This window comes from Hipposideros armiger, unplaced genomic scaffold (genome assembly GCF_001890085.2).
Source record: "Hipposideros armiger isolate ML-2016 unplaced genomic scaffold, ASM189008v1 scaffold_337, whole genome shotgun sequence".
NCBI classification, from domain to species: Eukaryota; Metazoa; Chordata; class Mammalia; order Chiroptera; family Hipposideridae; genus Hipposideros; species Hipposideros armiger.
Genome location: NW_017731687.1, coordinates 579,046 through 596,315, shown reverse-complemented (window position 1 = coordinate 596,315; position 17,270 = coordinate 579,046). Strand labels below are relative to the sequence as shown.

The following is a 17,270-nucleotide window of genomic DNA, read 5'->3' as shown; positions in this document are numbered from 1 at the left end:
GGAGGTAAACTGTGAGCCCACGGTGGAGGCAGGTGCAGGCTGGGCCACCTTTTACCAACACTCCCGGCCGGGCCTGCCTGGGGTGAGGGCTGTTCTCAGGTTAGAAGGGAGAACAGAGAGGGAAAGACTATTCCAGCCGAGTGAGCAGGTTGGCAGGGCGGTGAGGGCACAGGCTGGAGCTGCCTCGGCTCCAACCCTGGCTCCTCGGGCTTTTATCCACAACTGCAAAGAGGAACTGACCCCTCCCAGGAAGGGAAAGGAGCCCGCCCACCCCAGCCCAGTGGAACCAAACAGAACGTGTGGGGGCTCGGGGAACTGGCATGGCTCCGCTGAGACGGCCAGGACGGCTGCCTGCGGCTACAGAGACCGCTCCCCCTCCACCCTCCCCCGCAGGGTGCACTTATCTGACTCAGCATGAGTCACTGCATTGCTTGGTCCCTGTCCGCACTCAGAATACACCGACCATGAACCACAGGCTCAGCAAAGCTCCCTCCCGCCACCGACAAGGCCCTGGAGAGCTGCAGGCTGCTGGGAGGCGGGCACCTCCCATGTGGCACATGCCACTTGGGCACCAGCCAGACCCTGCTCAGTGGCCCCAGGACGAAATGAAGCCTGTCTCGCTACCAACAGGGAACTCTTGGAGAACCCTCTGGACCTGAGCGAAGGTCTGTGTCTGAAAATTTTGCCCCCAGTGCGAGACCTGCCCTCTGGGGACCTGACGAGACAGCGACACCCTGCCCGCTGTTTGTGATCTACTGCACTGTCATCAAAGTTAACAGGAGTCCCCAGTGAGCCTCTTCAAGGGCATTCTCTCATCTAGTCCTCCATGAGGCGGGACATGGAGCTGCCCGGACCTGTGGGCAGCTTTGCACAGCTCAAATTCACGGTGAAAACGCTCTGATGCCAGCAACACCCATCTTGCAGATGGAAAAGTGAGGCCTAGAGAGGGCCAGGCCCTGGGCCAGCCAGTCAGGAGCGCGTGCAGAGCTGGGACTGAGACCACAGGGCCATTGACACCCAGAGCCTTAACACTCCACCAGGCCTGGGCCACGGATCTCCAGGTGAAACATCGAATTTTCCCATCGCCTGTCACTTCACACGTGTCCCTGCCGTCCTCTCTCCCAGGAAGGCGCTGGGAACAAACCTGGATGTCCCTGGAAGCTCACCTCCTCCACGACTTTGGTGGCTCAGCAGGTCTCAAGGTGGCACAACCAGAGAGCAGGCTGACGCCAGCCCTGGGCTCCCCGCTGCTAACAAGGCACCTTCCAACCAGGGTGCTTGCCGCGTCACAGGGCTCGCAGATGCTCCCTCCTCATGCCGGAGCACACACAGCTCCGAGGGAAGCCCCTCCCGCTGGGACCGCCCACGCCGTCCTACCCGGAGGCCCCGGGGCTGGGGTGCTCGTCCACTCTGTGTGAAGCTCCCCCAGCGAGCCCTGCTTTCCGCCTGCACATTAATGACGTGTGCCCGCGACCTCTGCCGTCAACATCTAACAGGTCCACACTCCACTGGCTTCACATGCAAACCACAAAGTTCACCCCCAAACCATCTGACAGAAGTTCACTTACGCCAATTGTAAACTTGAACTTGAATGGTGGCCCCTCAAAGAACGCGGCGCAGTTATCGTCGCTGCCCGTCACCAGCCGGTATGGCCTGCTCTGCTTGATGTCCACGCTGTTGATGACTTTGTTGTGTCCCGTGATCTCGCCCACGGAAGAGCCACTGTCCCACAGGAAGACGGCACCAAACCTTTACCCAATGAGAGGAGTCACAGGAAAGAGACATCAGTCCTGGGCAGGTTGATGGGACACGGGCAGCTGAGTGGCCAGTGCTCAAAGGAGGGGAGTGGGTGCCGGCAGTGCAGCCCCGGCTCGCGACCATGCTTCACACATGCGCGTTCAAAGAACAAACACTGAAGTCATTGGAATCTGGGCTCTACGCAGTGNAAAAAAAGCTTCTAATTGCAAAATCTGTTCGGATGACTGCAAATGCGGATATGGCCCGACCACTGCCAGAGACAAGTCACGGAACACAAAGCCATACTCACAGCATAAATGCCTCCGTCGTGAGCCTTGCTTCCTCCCAGTGAGCACACTTTCTCTCCCGTCTTTCCATCGTAGATGTATATCTTTCAGAAATAAAAGTGTATGGGGATTATCTGCATACATGTGAACACTCTTAGCAGTTAGCACGCTGAAGGAGCCCTTCCTTATCTATCCTGCTGTCAGAGTTCCCGGCTGTGACTCAAAAAAGGGGATTAATCTAAAAAAGTGCTGATAGATTGAGTTTCGAGCTCCATTTAAAAGGAGACAGAGAACCGTGTGTCCTGTGCTTTGGTGACAGCCCCGTGACCGAGCCTCATTCCAGGAGGTGGGGAGGAGGGAGATTCCTAAGTTCCGCACACGGAGACTGGCTTAGCTAGTCTGTCTGTTCTGAGCAGTCACACAGGACAACTGGAGGGGCCCCCACCGCAGGGGCCCCCAGCCCGGCCCCAGCTCTCACCTGGCCGTCAGCGCTGGCCGTGGCAAATCTGTTCCCATCGGGAGAGAAACGCACACAGTTGACAAAGCGGCTGTGGTCCTGTGGGAAAGAGGACAGTTACCCACCTGACGACAGGAGGTTCAGGCAAGTTCTCTGAGGTGTAGAGCCTGCCGCGAACAGCTACTAATGTGAACTGCCTGCCTTCCACAGGAAGTCTTCAAAGCTTCAACAATGCCAGTTAGCTCCCGACTCAGCTGGGGGGGCTGGTGCAGCCTGCCGGCCTCGGCCCAGGCCCACCTCCCTGCGGGGAAGGCCCTCGGCCTCTGCTAGCCGTGCTCCCTGAGCTCTTCAGGCTGCCCTCTTCCCGCTGGGCCCCCGAACCCCGAGGCTTCCTGCCCGCCAGGCCCCTCCGGCCCCCTCCCCGGGTTCCCAGGGTTCCCAGGCCTGGCCCGGGCCCAGCACACAGCAGGTGCTCAGTGAGCAAACCACTGAGGTTTTAAAGACAAATAATGGAAACGACCTTCATGAGGAGTCTGAGTAGGTGAGAAATGACCTCCAAAGGTGATTCCCTCACCTGAATAAATACATGAACTCACTTTTCCCTCAGTCAAGATGGGTTTGTGTCAGAGAACGATCCTCTAGAAACCCCAAATGCACAGCCGCCAGCTCCCGCCCCAGCCACACACCCCTCCCCCGAAGGTGTGGGGGGTCAGAGGCCTCTAGGGCAGAGGCGCCCGACCTTCAGGAGCACCAGTTACTCGGCACAACCCTGCCCCCCCAGCCAAAGAAAGCACTGACTTCGTGTTGTTTGTATGTATTTTTAAACATGCGAAAGATCACTGACTTCACGTTAAACGGAAGTGTTTGTGTGGAAGCGTCTGCATGTGTCTGTTTCATGTTACAGGATGAGCTGGGACCCGACAAGACTGCAGTCCTGCTACCTGTCAATGTGACCTTATTTGGAAATAGGGTCTTTGCAGATGTCATCAAGCTAAGAGGAGGTGACTAGGGTGGGCCCTGCTGCAATAATGGCGACCGTGTAAGAGGAGGGAGATGTGAACAAGCAGCACAGAGGGGAGAGGGCCCCGTGAGGAGGGAGGCAGCGGGNCAGAGCCCAATTTACACCAGAACAGGGAGGGTAACGTCAGCAGCAGCCTATGCTGTCCTGGCCCTGAAGAAACTTACAAATAGGTGGGAAGGGGACGCAGATGCGCCCCCCGAGAATGGGAGACCCTGGGGTACTGGTAAAAATAAAGGCCTCAGAAGACGAGCAGTATGGGTTTCATGAGTCAGGGAACACCTCCCGCAGAGGGGGCTTGTCGGCGGCCACGAACAGCTTCTCCACTGGAACCAGCTCGTTACTGGCTTCCTTCACCTCGCTGAGCCTCGCGCCCCTTCAGAGGGATGGGCCCATTGTGGGGCCGGAGATGCTGCAGTGAGAACCGTGTTTCACGGTGCCAGACACAGTACTTCACAGGTCGGCATCTGGAAGCAAGTGTAAACGGCCACGACACACGCCTGCCCTGTAGTGGTCCACCGTCTGCATCCCTGAGATGCCTCCGTCCATTTTTATGTGCCAAACTTCACATGAGTATCTCCTTAGGGCCATCTCAACTGTTCTTAAATTTTCAGGCCCCCGCTCAGGAGACCCCTGGATCTTTATGATCTCAGTCCTTGGTGGTGCTTCCTCCACTTGAGTGAGACGTATCAGCTTTCTAGGAACCCGTGGGACTGGCAGAGTAGCTGTTAGCACCTTTAAAGCGCATTCACACCCACCCACCCGCCTCCTCAGCTGAGTAGCCCAGCAACCCGCCAGAAACTGCCCGAGCTCCATCTTCCAGCACTGGCTGGCTTCACCAGAGACGTGGGGGCAGAGCCAGCAGCACCTCACACCCTGCAGAGGCCTCTCCTTCTACAGACAAGGAAACTGAGGCCCACAGGGCCCCTTCATTCCCTCAGCAAGCTGTGAGGTTCCTGAGGTCAAGTGCGTCTGATCCGTGACAACCCTAACCCACCAAGTGTAGTCACAACAGATGTGAATTCAAGTTGACACCCTTGAAGAGCATTGCCCAGCAAAGTCGCCTACCTACACACTGTGCACAAGGCGAAACCCCAAGCCCAGCTCGAGGGACTCCCCACCCCAGTGGTCCTGCTGGCACCTCCAGCTTCCATTCCCCATTCCATCACTCAGGTCCAGAGGGGAAAAGAAAGACTTCAGCAGGCAATCCTGGCAGCGGGGAGACTGACAAGCAGACGGGGTCATTTCAATAATCACAGAGGAGTAGCAGGAATTTGCAAGGATTTCCCAGGGAATTGGCTCTAGAAGCATTCTCAGCCTGGGTGGAGGAGCCTGTGCCAATGATTCATGGGAATTAACCGGTTCCTGATTTTGCACTGGGGCTCAGATCCGTAGCAGGAAATGAGTCTGGCGTGCAGAGGTCTGGGTCTGAGCCTGGGCTCTGCCACACCGGGAGACCCAGGGCTAATGATTAAACGTAAACGCTTTTTACCGAGTGCTGGGTGTGTGCCAGGCATGCTAGGCTGGAGGCAGGCACGCATCATCTCATTCAGTGGGCAGGGCAGCCAGGGGAAGTGTGGTGGGGGAGGGAGCCTCATCTCATCACCTCCATTTTAGAGATGAGGAAACTGGGGTTCAGAGAGGCCCAAGTCACCACCCACCCCAAGGTGAAGCCCGTTTTTTCGCTCAACTCCAGAGCCCTTGTGGTTACGGCCTGAACCAATCTGAGACTCAGTTTCCCCATGAAGAAAAAGAATCGGGCTTCGATCAACTTCGTCCAGTCTTTCCGGGCTGCTGAGGTGCGCGCCCCAGGCTGAGGGGGCGTGGCGTCCTCCCGTCCCAAGCCGCGGGGCCAGCAACGAGCGGGTGGAAGGGGAAGGAGACTTAACCTAGGGGATGCGCAGGGGCCGACCGGCGCCCGGTGGCGGGAAGGGGACACTCACGTCGATGTTCCTTAGGATGACGCACTTTCCATTGGTGTAAAGGAAATTGTTGCCCTTGGGGTCGCCGCCGATGATTTTGGAGACGCCCCTCTCCACCTGAGGGAGGCTGGCGAACACCTTCTCTGCGGAGACACAAACGCGGCGGGGCGCGTTAGGGGTGGCCCCCGCCCCGGTCCCCGGCTGGGCTGGGCTGAGAAAGGAGCGGAGGGAGGACAGCAGAGGCCCAGGGCCGGTCTCCGCCGGTCACCTGTTGCCTCCACCCGGAGGGGTGGCCGCCACTCTGAAGGAGCGCAGGGGACCGCGCGACTTCCTGGTCCACGATCCCGGCCGGGCCCTTTGGGGACGCAGGGGCTGCACCGGGCCGGGCCAGAAACGCCAACTTTGCCCACCCCNCTTCATTCCTTCAAAGACCTCCCAGCATCTACTCTGGGCGGGCCCTGGGATCCAGCAGTAAACGAATGACTGCATATAAATGGCGCCCAGCCTCCGAAGTAGAAACCCGTGAGCTCCAACCCCCCACCCCCACCCCCACTCAACCTTCCCGGCTCCTCCTCACCCAGAGGAACGGAGCCCTAACTCAGGACCCCCGGGCCACTGCCCACTATGCCCTCATCGGTCCTCCGTCAAATCCCTTTATCTGCCTTGGTCTGGAATGTCTTCCCTCCTACCCAATCCCCAATGGCATCGACTTATCTTTTAACACCCAGGCAAAGGCCGCCTCCTTCAACAAGCCTGTTCCCTGATGCTCCAAGCAGGAAATAATCTCTCCCAGCCCTGAAAGCCTTCTCCTTCCTGCCTCTCAGCTCAGCCCCTTCCCAATAAAGCAAAGCAAGCCTTACAACAGGCACCCTGAGGGCTCCCCGTGTGACCCTGGGCACATTAGCAGCCCACTAGACACTGCCACCGCCCTTACTGTCCCCTCACTTTCCCTCTGCCTGCCCAGGGCCTTCTGAGGAGTCACAAGGGAAGACTTTGGGGGGCTGCTCCATTTCACTTCCCAGAACCTCCTGGGACTTCAGTGTTCACGTCTCTAAAGACAGTCTAGTCTCACCCAACAGGGAGGGTGTGAAGACAAAGGCAGATCACGTACCTGTCACAGCCCAGGCAACCCTATAGGGACACCTGTGAATTAAGTCTCACACTGACCCTATAATAACATTATTCTTACAGATGTGGGAACTGAACTGAATGAGACAAGTGCACAGCCACTGTGGCCCAAAATATGCCCGTCAAAGACTGGCTGGGATGCCAGAGAAGCTCGTGGTCATGTGCAGGGCTGGAAGCAGCCAGCGCTCCCAGAGAACAGGGCAGACCTGGGGTGCGTATGATGGGGGTTCAGCTCGAGTCTACGGTAGGGGAACTGCCCTTTTCTGGCTAACGGCTCAGAAAGCAGAGGGAAGGCCTGTGGGTAGAAGCTACAAGCCAGCTGACCAAAGCTCAGGGTCCAGGTCTTTCTAAAGGGCACATCACCACAAAGTGGGGAGACTCCACCACGGAGGCTGCAGAAGTAACGAGGTCCTTTCCACTCCAGGGCCTACAAGTCATCTGTAATAAGGTCCTGGGGGGTTGGGGGAGCCCACATTCCAAGGGTCAGGACTGGGTGGGGATCTCCGTGAGCATCTTCAACCATTCCAGCTTCCACGAATCAACCAGAAACATGACCATCTCTCTGCTGGCCTCAAGCATGAGGCTGCAACATTTTTTTACCTCATAGGCTTTGCTCTCTCTCCATCAACAAGGTATGAAATGTACCAAAAGCACCCTGTAGGAGTCCATAATGGCGCTGACAGGACACAAGTCAAACTTCTTCCACCCTCAACGCACATCTCTAATTCTCCCCACCTCTGCAGCCTGTCTCCATCCTCTTCCTGGGGAACTCTTACTCATCCTCCGAAACCCAACTCAAATGTGCCCTATCTCCGGAAACCCGCCCTGCTACCCTGTGGCGGAGATGGTTCTTCCCTCTTGCTTCCCAATCAGTCAGGACACTCTTCTACTCAACTCCATTAGAATATTATGTATCAGGGTTCAAGCGCTACTGATGTTTTGGGCTGGATTACTGCTGTAGGACAGTCCTGTGCATTGTAGAATGTTTGGCAACATCACACTAGATAGCAGCACAAAAATGTCCTCAGACACTGCCAAATATGCCTCAGGGGGGTGGGGGCAAAAGTGCCTGTCCCTGAGAACCACGGATTTCAACCTTGGGCACTGTGGCTATGGGCAGAGCTCAGCAAGACGGGGCTGAATGTGTGTGGGAAATATCCAGATGCCAGGACTGACTGTGCCTGCCGACGAGCACTTGCTGAGTGACATGCTGATCCTTGAGTGGCTTCCGAATTGGTCACCCTGCCTCAAATCTAAGATACAGAATAGTCTACCACAGATTTGATCCTATCACTGGCTGCCTAACCTTTTAATGGTGCTGGTGCTCCCTGGACCAGGGCTGGGCTCTGTAGTAGGGCTGCCTGACCAACTACCACCCAAGCCCTGCACACCCGTGCTGCCTGCCACCCCCCCCCCCACACACACACCCAGCGCTCCAGCTCTGACCATCTCTCCAGGCCCTGAAACTCCGCGGAACCCTCTCACCACCCACACTTCACCTGACTGGCACCCATGACCCTCCAGGGCTCTTCCCTGAGCCCGCAGGCATGCAGGGCCTCCCGTGGTGAGAGCCCACGGCACCTCTGCTTCCTCTCAGTGCCAGTCCTGACTCGAGTTCCTGAGAGTTGGTTTTCCCTGCTAGACTGCAAGCACCGTGAGGACATGCCTGGAGCTGAGTGTGAGGTGTGAGGCCAGATGGCAAGGCCCTGTCAGCCACAGGAAGGGACAGCAAAGGAGCAGCTGGTCTCCTGTTTTAACATAACCAGTCCAGCGTGGTGCTGAGAACAGGCTGGAGGAGCCAGGGTGCAAGCAGGGAGACCAGTCTGGGCTGTTTGTTTCTGCAATCCAGGATGGTAGCTTGGATGAGCGTGCAAGCAGAGAAGTAGTGAAAACTGGTCAGATTCTCAAGTTACTTTGACTGCAGAGACAATAGGATTCTGTAAAGTATTAAATATGACACAGAAGAGAAGAGGGGAGTCAAGTCCAGGGTCTGGGGCCTGAACAGCTGGAGACACTGTGTTGCTGTTCTTGGGGAAGGGCACGTGCGGAGCCCAAATGCGGACTGGGCACGTTAAGTATGAGATGCTGGTCAGACATGTGTTGGACATTCCACGGTCGGGTCCCCACCTCCCTTTCCTGTCGCTTCTCTCCCCCTGGGCCTGTACTCTAACCCACCGTCTTCCTTCCTAGCCCCTGGATGTTGAGGATTCTTGTGTTTCACTGGAGCGCTCTGTTTTACTGCTATAAAATCCTACCACCTTTACTGGGGCACCAACGGCCCACCAATCAAACAAGGGTTCAGAGCCCAATTTACACCAGAACNGCCCCCCACCAGACTGACACCACAAAGCACACCCTAAATTCCAGCCACCTTCTGCCAATCCCGTTAGTCCTGAGTCTGTCAGTGCTGTTCCCTCGGCCAGCAACACCTCTCCCTGCCTGCTAACACCCACTTAGGCATCAGGCCTAGCTGAAGAGCCGGCTCCGTGGCCGCCTCCTCGCTTCTTTGCTTTCCAAGCATCACGAATGCGCCCGGAGGCACTGACGCCCCACTGTGCGGCGCTGACACCCCACTGTGCGGCCCCGCACCTCCTACCCCTTGTCCAACTCTTCTGTGACCTGTTTCGTGTGCATTTATCTCTTCAGCAGTTAGCAAATAACAGGTGCTCAATAAATAATTATTTGGGGGAAAAAGGTTTCATAGTCCTTCTCTTTCACCCCTAAGACTTGGCATTTATTATTATGTGACGTAGTAGACACTTACTATATGTGGTTCAGAAATTAATCCCTGTCGGAATGAACATTTGCTAACGAAATCAGAAAGATATCAGGTATTCAAAAAAGAGACAAGATACTAAGTGGCAATTAAGCAAATGAAAAGGCGCTCAATATCATTATTCTTTGGGAAATGCAAATTAAAACTACAAGATACCACTTCATACCCACTAGAACAAGTAAAATTAAAACAGGGATGCCACCAAATGTTGACAAAGATGACTCTCTCTCTCTCTCTCTCTCTGAAACGTTCAGGTATTGCTGGTGGAAACCAAAGCAGGCAGAAGACAGTCAGGCTGGTTACCTCTAGTTAAACAGGCCACACAAAAACCCCGCAATTGAACTTCTAGGTATCTACCCAAAAGAAGTAAATGCACAAGCCCACAGAAAGTCACGTGCAAGGTCAGAGATGCTGTATCAGTGACAGCCCCAACTGGAAACCACCCAGGTGTCCCGACTGGAGATGGAAAACCGTCCATCCAGCAGGATCCGAGTCGGCAATGAAGAGGCCCGCGCCTCACTCCCACAACAGCAGCGACCCCCAAAAGCACTAGGCCAAGTGAAAAAGCCAACACAACGCACGACTCCTTTTGTATGAAATTCTAGAAAGGGCAATCCTAAAGTGACAGGAAGCAGATGGATCATTACTAGGGGCCGGGGGTGGAGGGGGCCAACTGATTGCAAGAGGCAGGGCCAGGGGACTTGGTGGAATGACTGGAATGTTCTATATGATGACTATGGTGGTGGTTACAGAGCTATACATATATTTGTCGAGGTTGTATATACTTAAAACGAAGTGATTTTCTTACATCTTAATTCCATCTCAGTAAAACGGAGATGCCTGGTATCCATTAAATGTCTGCCTAGTCCAATCCGCTCCTGCCCAACTTAGCCCTGCAGTCTCACGTTGCAACCCTGACAAGTCCCCTCACAAAGCAGCTGGCTAGAGCGGGCTGTGCACAGGCCACCACCACCAAGGGCCTTGTTCAGGTGTCCGTTTCTAGGCTGACCCAGGGGTCTTTCTTACCCCCCACACAGCGGGCCCCGTTAAGCCCACTTACAGATGAGAAAGCCATCCAGAGAGCAATTACCCACCCACGCTGGCACTCCCCACCCTGCCCTGCCTTTAAATGGGTGGGCTCCATGGGTGCCCTGGGGGAGGGGTGGAAGACCAGTAGGCAATGGCCCTGGGAGGGAATTCTGCCCTAACAATTCCTTCCCCTAGACGGGCAGGGCACCTGCAAGGGCAGGGCATGTGACACTCCCAAGGTTGTCCCTGGCAGGCTCCGCACCAGAAAACTGGGCTGGATGAGGCATCACTCTAAACTGTCTTCCAAACACAGCTGGACCAGGGGGCCAGGTCTCCAGGCTGAACACTGGTGCCTCGGAGTCAGCGGCCACCCCTCCCCACTGCTGAGCACGCAGGGACGCCTGCTGCTGGAGGCAGAGGACACACCTCCCCGTCCACAGGGCAGGCACGTTCCACATCAGCCTGGCCCGGCTGGCACCGGGACCGGCCCCGATGCTCACTCCTCCGCCCTCTCCTGCTGTCTCAGGGATGGGAAGCGGGATTTGGGGAAGGGCCCTGACCCAGGGGAGGTGAGTCAGGGAGGGAAGGAAGTCAGTTCTGGGAGCACCAAGGAGCACGCTGTGGCAGAGCGTCCCTCCCTCGGGCCCTGGGAGACCTTCACAGCAGGGCTCAGTCATCCACCCAAGGGGTGCGGAGGCTGGGGAGCCCCTTCTGGGACTTCCTTCCTGTGCTGCTGCTGGAGACACTAGCTCGTGCAGAGGACTAGAGACCACAGGCAAGAGGAGCCCTGGGGCTTGAGGCCCTGTGGGCACCAAGCGGACGTGGGCAGAGGCTGACGAGCCCACCAAGGCCTCCGGTTGCCTTGCCCGCTGCCCCAGCCCTGCCCTGTCTTCCCGACAGCTTCCAAACCCACCTCCTCTTTCCACCACGGCCAGATTCCACCCAGCTCTTCCTATGCCTCCTGGGGCCATGATGATATCCTCTGAATTGCTCTCGACCTTCCATCAACCCGCCAGTCTCTAGGTCCCAACTCTGATCACCTCACCCCCTCCTTGAAATCCTTCCCCCAGGAGCTGTAGGGCCTGACCCCTCCGCCTCCACTCTTCCCAGACCCCACCTCAGAGTCAGAACAGGACCTGCCCCCCATACCACTTCCCACGAGGTGTCCCCTGCTGAGCTCAGGGCCCAGCACAGGGCCTGGCAGGGGGCACTCGGCAACTTAGCTGAGGGAGGGCAGGGCTCAGGGCTCTGAGGCCGGGGAGTCTCACACCCGACAGGAAAGACCTGCCCCGGCTCTGGCCTCACTGTGGGGGCTGGTTCAAGGTCCAGCAGTGCAGGAGCCTGGGCCCAACCAGGAGGCCAGCCCTGCCTCCACCTGTGTGCAGAGGCCCCTCCCCAGGACCAGCACACCTCACACTCCCCACCACCTTTCGGACACCTGGCCAGCCTGAGCCTGGCTGCAGCACAGGAGAAATGAGCCCCTGGCAGTGTCTAACAGCCACCCCTGCGCTCCCCGAGGCTCTTCCACTCTTTGTGTCCTCAGTCTCCTTGCTGAGGGGTCAGAGGTCACCACACCATGCTACAGGTAAGGTTAGATCATGGCCCGGATCAAAGGGCAGGGCGGTCTTTCGCCTCAGCTCCTAGCCCACCGCGAGCCCAACAGGTGTGTCAGGCGGGCGGGAGGCCTCCGGAACTGACCAGTGTTGAAGCTGCCTGAGCATCGCGGACCTCCGCGCTCCTGTAGCTGCCGAGGGTCCCCTGGAGCCTCCACACAGCCTGGGGCGCCCCCCACACTCTGACCAAGGAGAACGAGCCTGATCTTCCAGGACTGTGCTTCCTGTCTTTCTCAATACTCCCAGCTCCTGCAAGCAGTGCCTGGTAGCTGGGCCTGTGTATTAACAATTTGTAATTTGCAGGGCCCTCTGTCCACTGGTGACTAAGGCCAAGTACCCAGCTCCGAAGCAGCTACACAAACCGGTGGATCTGAACCCAGGGCTGAGCCCCACCCCACTGCCTCCAAGGACGGCAAGGCTGCACCCACTATGGCCCCTTCATTCCTTCAAAGACCTCCCAGCATCTACTCTGGGCGGGCCCTGGGATCCAGCAGTAAACGAATGACTGCATATAAATGGCGCCCAGCCTCCAAGTAGAAACCCGTTGAGCTCCAACCCCCCACCCCCACCCCCACTCAACCTTCCCGGCTCCTCCTCACCCAGAGGAACGGAGCCCTAACTCAGGACCCCCGGGCCACTGNGCCCACTTTAGCACTTAACACAAACTGCAGCGGTGCCCCAGAACAGCTCATCCTGTTCAGGTGGAGCTGAATGAGGGGAGAGATGGAGCTACAAGGGCAGCGCCGGCTCCAGGAATGCCCTGCCCAGGAACTCTGGGGTCTCAAACAACACCTACAGCCATACCACCAGAGGGGGAATAATGCTGTCACCTCGCTGTCACGCAGCCATGAGTTAACAGGTGTCACCTCTTAGCCCAGCCCTTAGTACGCCGGAGGCACTCCTTATGAGTTGGTCCTAACTCGTCAGTGAGCTAACTAAAGCTCTGCAGGAGAACCCTCACCGGTGAGCAGACACCTGGCACCCACAGCCCAGCTGTGGGACAGACAAGAAGAGATGCTAACTTCCATGTGAGCAGCACGGGGGCTCCTAGGGGCCCCTGGGCCGCTCTGGGCGAGGTCCAGGAAAACTGCCTAGCACGTACCCGAGGGGAGTTCCAAAGACGACGTGGACCTCTTTAAGTCCCTTCGGGCGGGAAAGGAAGAGAAGTGTCAGATGCCGGCCGTGTAAAAAAGGAGCAGCGTGTGGGGCAGGGCATGCACGCGCACACCCAGCCAGCACCAGGCCGGTGTCCTCTGTGCTCAGGCCAGTCCAGGGGGCTGCACCGAGTCACGGGAGACACAACTGCAGCACAAGACTGAGGGCGCCCCACCCTCTCGCAGGATGAACCCAGCTTTCCCACCGCCCTGGGCTCAGCAAGCGGCCCGCCTGTCGCTCTGTCAGCTCAGGCGCCATTCCAGGCCAGGCATCATGGCAGTTTCCCACTGCCGCCTCCACCGCGCCCTGCTTTGCTCACTAAGTTCTTTTCAGAAGCAACTGGGGCCAGAAAAACAACGGGCTGGAAGCCAGGCGCCCAGGCCCCTCCTGATGAGGGCAGGCTGATGCAGTCACCTGATAGCGACTGAGCGCCACAGGCACCAAGCCCCGTGCCAAGTGCTGGGGACACAGCACCTGCCTGAGGTCTCGAAGGGGACACACATCCACTCATCCGTCAGTTGACACAGGACCAGGAAGAAAAAAACACCCCAGTACAAGGGGACAGACAGAGTGATTCGAGAGGCCTCTGCTCACACCGGCAGCATGGCCTGGTCTCCCCTCCCACGTTCCTCACCTGAGCAACCCACACATCCTTCTCTGGGCGCGGGGCCCCAACTCTAGAAAGCTTGCCCCTGCACAGCCTGGGTGTGCTGCTCCCCGAGGCCACCCTGCTCAGGCGCCCCAGGGACTGAGCGCGGGGCACAGGCCACCAGCATCACAGTTACCCGAGGAAGCTGCTACCAGAGGAAGGGAATTGGGCTCCACACTGAGAACCACCACGTGGCACCGAGGGTCCCCCAGGGCAGAGATGGGCTGTCCTGCTCACGGCCAGCGGCCCAGACATGGGCTTCCTCATGACAGGCCTTCTAGAAGGTTCACTCATTCAGCAGACGTGGACAGCCAGACTTACAGGGACCTAAGTATCCAGCAGAAGGCTGGAGGGAGTGGCAGGCTTCCCGAGGTACTGGGACTCCGGCCCCACCCTGGTACACCGGTACCAGGTAACCCACTAGGCAAAAAGCACAGCCCCCGCCCAGAGCACACTGTTTGGCTCCGGGCTCTCATCTCTGCAGAGACTGTTTTGTGGTCTTCGCCGTACAAAGGACCAGAGCCCTGGAAATAAAATGATCTGTACTGGGACCACCCGGACTCGCACAGCCAAGTCCCCCTTGGTGTCCCTACCGAACTAAGAACATGTCAAATCGATCCTTTACTTGTATGCACTGGGCTTTGGAACAGTCTGTGCCAGCTTTCCTCCCCGATTCTGCACGAGCATCCGAAGGCACGGACTTCTGTCTGGCTCACCACCCTGGCCTGGGGACATGGGACAGGGCAGGCCTGGGCTCGCCAGTGATTCAGCAGCCGGGCTCCCGGCTCAGGCACCAGCGCAGGGGTGCTGTGCCAAGCAGGCAGTGGGGGCCTCACCACATATTTCTCTCCTGAGAAGATAGAGTTTTAAAAGGCACCAGGGCCAAATCTTGAGGCTTTAAAATGAAGAGACATTTTGCTGGCAAGAGGGGCAGGAAAAAAAAATTCACAGGGCTAAAATAAATCATAGGATCTAAATAAGAGCAAGTTTTACAGATGGAGTCAGAGGTCTAAACACAAAAACCATTAGGTGCCCACTCCAATCCATCCTGACGCAGCCACCCACAAGGCCTCTGGCCGGCCTCACCAGAGCATCTCCGCTGCCCTGTGGCTGGAGCCAGCCGGAAGGCTGCAAACCACCAAGTTCCGGGATGGGGCTACCGGGCGCTTATACTCTCCTTGCCAGCCCCGACTAAACTAATCCCACTACATCCACCTGCCACCCCCAAACCCTCCAGCCCCCATCCCCCCAAGCCCCAGGGCCCCCTCGGCCACGCATGGTCCACGAGGCACGCACGCACAATACCTCCAGAGGCGATGTAGAATCCGCTGGGCGCGTACTTGGCCACCACCACCTGATGGGCGTGCTCTGTGTAGATGTCGGCGAGGGCTGGGTTCTGCAGGGAGAGACCGAGTGAACACGAGGAACACAGGAGCAGTCAAATTGCTTTCCGCCTTCCCAACTCATGGATTTAGAGGCAAACGGCACACTAACTCAAAACCTTCACGAAGAAAATCCCGGAAGTACACCTAGCCACCTATATACCTACTGCCTGCCTATCTTTGGGTGCTAGAATTCTAGTTAATTTTAACTCTTTCTCTGTAATCTATGAGGATTGAATTCGAGGTGATGTTCTTTCCCATACATTGTGAAATACACATGAAATAGGCATTTCATTGAGGAAAAAAAAATCTACGGTTCTAATTTTCTCCCATTTGTGGGAGCCCGCCAGCTGCAGCTGTAGAATTCTTCAAGTCAGCTGTCTTCCAGCTCTTCCAGAGCCGGTTGGTCTGCCCTGCTCAGAACCAGCTCTACCCCAGGCTGCCACGCGAGGTATGACCCAAACAGAGCCCCTGGCTCTGGGGCACCAGAGCAGAGTGGGGCACGTGGCTGGGAGCCTCTCCTTTCAAAACCTTCGTTCAGGAAACGTGGATTTCCACTCCCTTTCGTAGCACAACCCAGGTTGGCTGGACTCTGCGGCAAGAATGAAGCCCACGTTTGAGACTAGGAGCGTCTTCACTACCCAGAAGTAAGGCTTAATTTAACATGATTTATTGAAAGTAGCTCCCTGCACCTGCCCCCTCCACCTCCCCAGGAGGCCTGGGCAATCCTGAAATCACCCTGAGATGCTCTCGATTTGTCTGGGTTTGCAGGCTGAGCTTGCTTTCACAGGAGGCCGTGAAGACCCGGTCACTCGCCGTCAGCGTTCTATGAACCAAGTGCTGTCTGGAAAGAGGCAGCTGCCCACAGATCAGGCTCCGGCGAGGCCGCCCAGCTCTCCAGGAGCAGCCACTGCAGGTGTCTAACCTGACCCCCAACGGCACCCCTGCCTGTTCTGGCCGCCTGATATTGTCCTCTCCCTCATGTCCTGTGCGCTTCTCAGGCTCCAGGCACAGGACCCACCCCCGCCCCCCACCAGACTGACACCACAAAGCACACCCTAAATTCCAGCCACCTTCTGCCAATCCCGTTAGTCCTGAGTCTGTCAGTGCTGTTCCCTCGGCCAGCAACACCTCTCCCTGCCTGCTAACACCCACTTAGGCATCAGGCCTAGCTGAAGAGCCGGCTCCGTGGCCGCCTCCTCGCTTCTTTGCTTTCCAAGCATCACGAATGCGCCCGGAGGCACTGACGCCCCACTGTGCGGCGCTGACACCCCACTGTGCGGCCCCGCACCTCCTACCCCTTGTCCAACTCTTCTGTGACCTGTTTCGTGTGCATTTATCTCTTCAGCAGTTAGCAAATAACAGGTGCTCAATAAATAATTATTTGGGGGAAAAAGGTTTCATAGTCCTTCTCTTTCACCCCTAAGACTTGGCATTTATTATTATGTGACGTAGTAGACACTTACTATATGTGGTTCAGAAATTAATCCCTGTCGGAATGAACATTTGCTAACGAAATCAGAAAGATATCAGGTATTCAAAAAAGAGACAAGATACTAAGTGGCAATTAAGCAAATGAAAAGGCGCTCAATATCATTATTCTTTGGGAAATGCAAATTAAAACTACAAGATACCACTTCATACCCACTAGAACAAGTAAAATTAAAACAGGGATGCCACCAAATGTTGACAAAGATGACTCTCTCTCTCTCTCTCTCTCTGAAACGTTCAGGTATTGCTGGTGGAAACCAAAGCAGGCAGAAGACAGTCAGGCTGGTTACCTCTAGTTAAACAGGCCACACAAAAACCCCGCAATTGAACTTCTAGGTATCTACCCAAAAGAAGTAAATGCACAAGCCCACAGAAAGTCACGTGCAAGGTCAGAGATGCTGTATCAGTGACAGCCCCAACTGGAAACCACCCAGGCGTCCCGACTGGAGATGGAAAACCGTCCATCCAGCAGGATCCGAGTCGGCAATGAAGAGGCCCGCGCCTCACTCCCACAACAGCAGCGACCCCCAAAAGCACTAGGCCAAGTGAAAAAGCCAACACAACGCACGACTCCTTTTGTATGAAATTCTAGAAAGGGCAATCCTAAAGTGACAGGAAGCAGATGG

The 17,270-nt window shown here is 56.7% G+C and overlaps 1 protein-coding gene across 1 annotated transcript in view; it reads right to left on the bottom strand.

Annotated features, from left to right (window-relative positions):
• Nucleotides 1-17,270, bottom strand: part of WDR1 (WD repeat domain 1) — a 50,666-nt gene that overhangs the window by 24,672 nt on the left and 8,724 nt on the right. The window contains exons 2-5 of the mRNA XM_019661145.1: nucleotides 5,443-5,564; nucleotides 2,503-2,580; nucleotides 1,959-2,128; nucleotides 1,569-1,722 (exon numbers count right to left, since the gene is read on the bottom strand). Of these exons, the coding sequence (XP_019516690.1) occupies nucleotides 1,569-1,722; nucleotides 1,959-2,128; nucleotides 2,503-2,580; nucleotides 5,443-5,564 (524 nt within the window). The remainder of the gene's footprint in view (nucleotides 1-1,568; nucleotides 1,723-1,958; nucleotides 2,129-2,502; nucleotides 2,581-5,442; nucleotides 5,565-17,270) is intronic.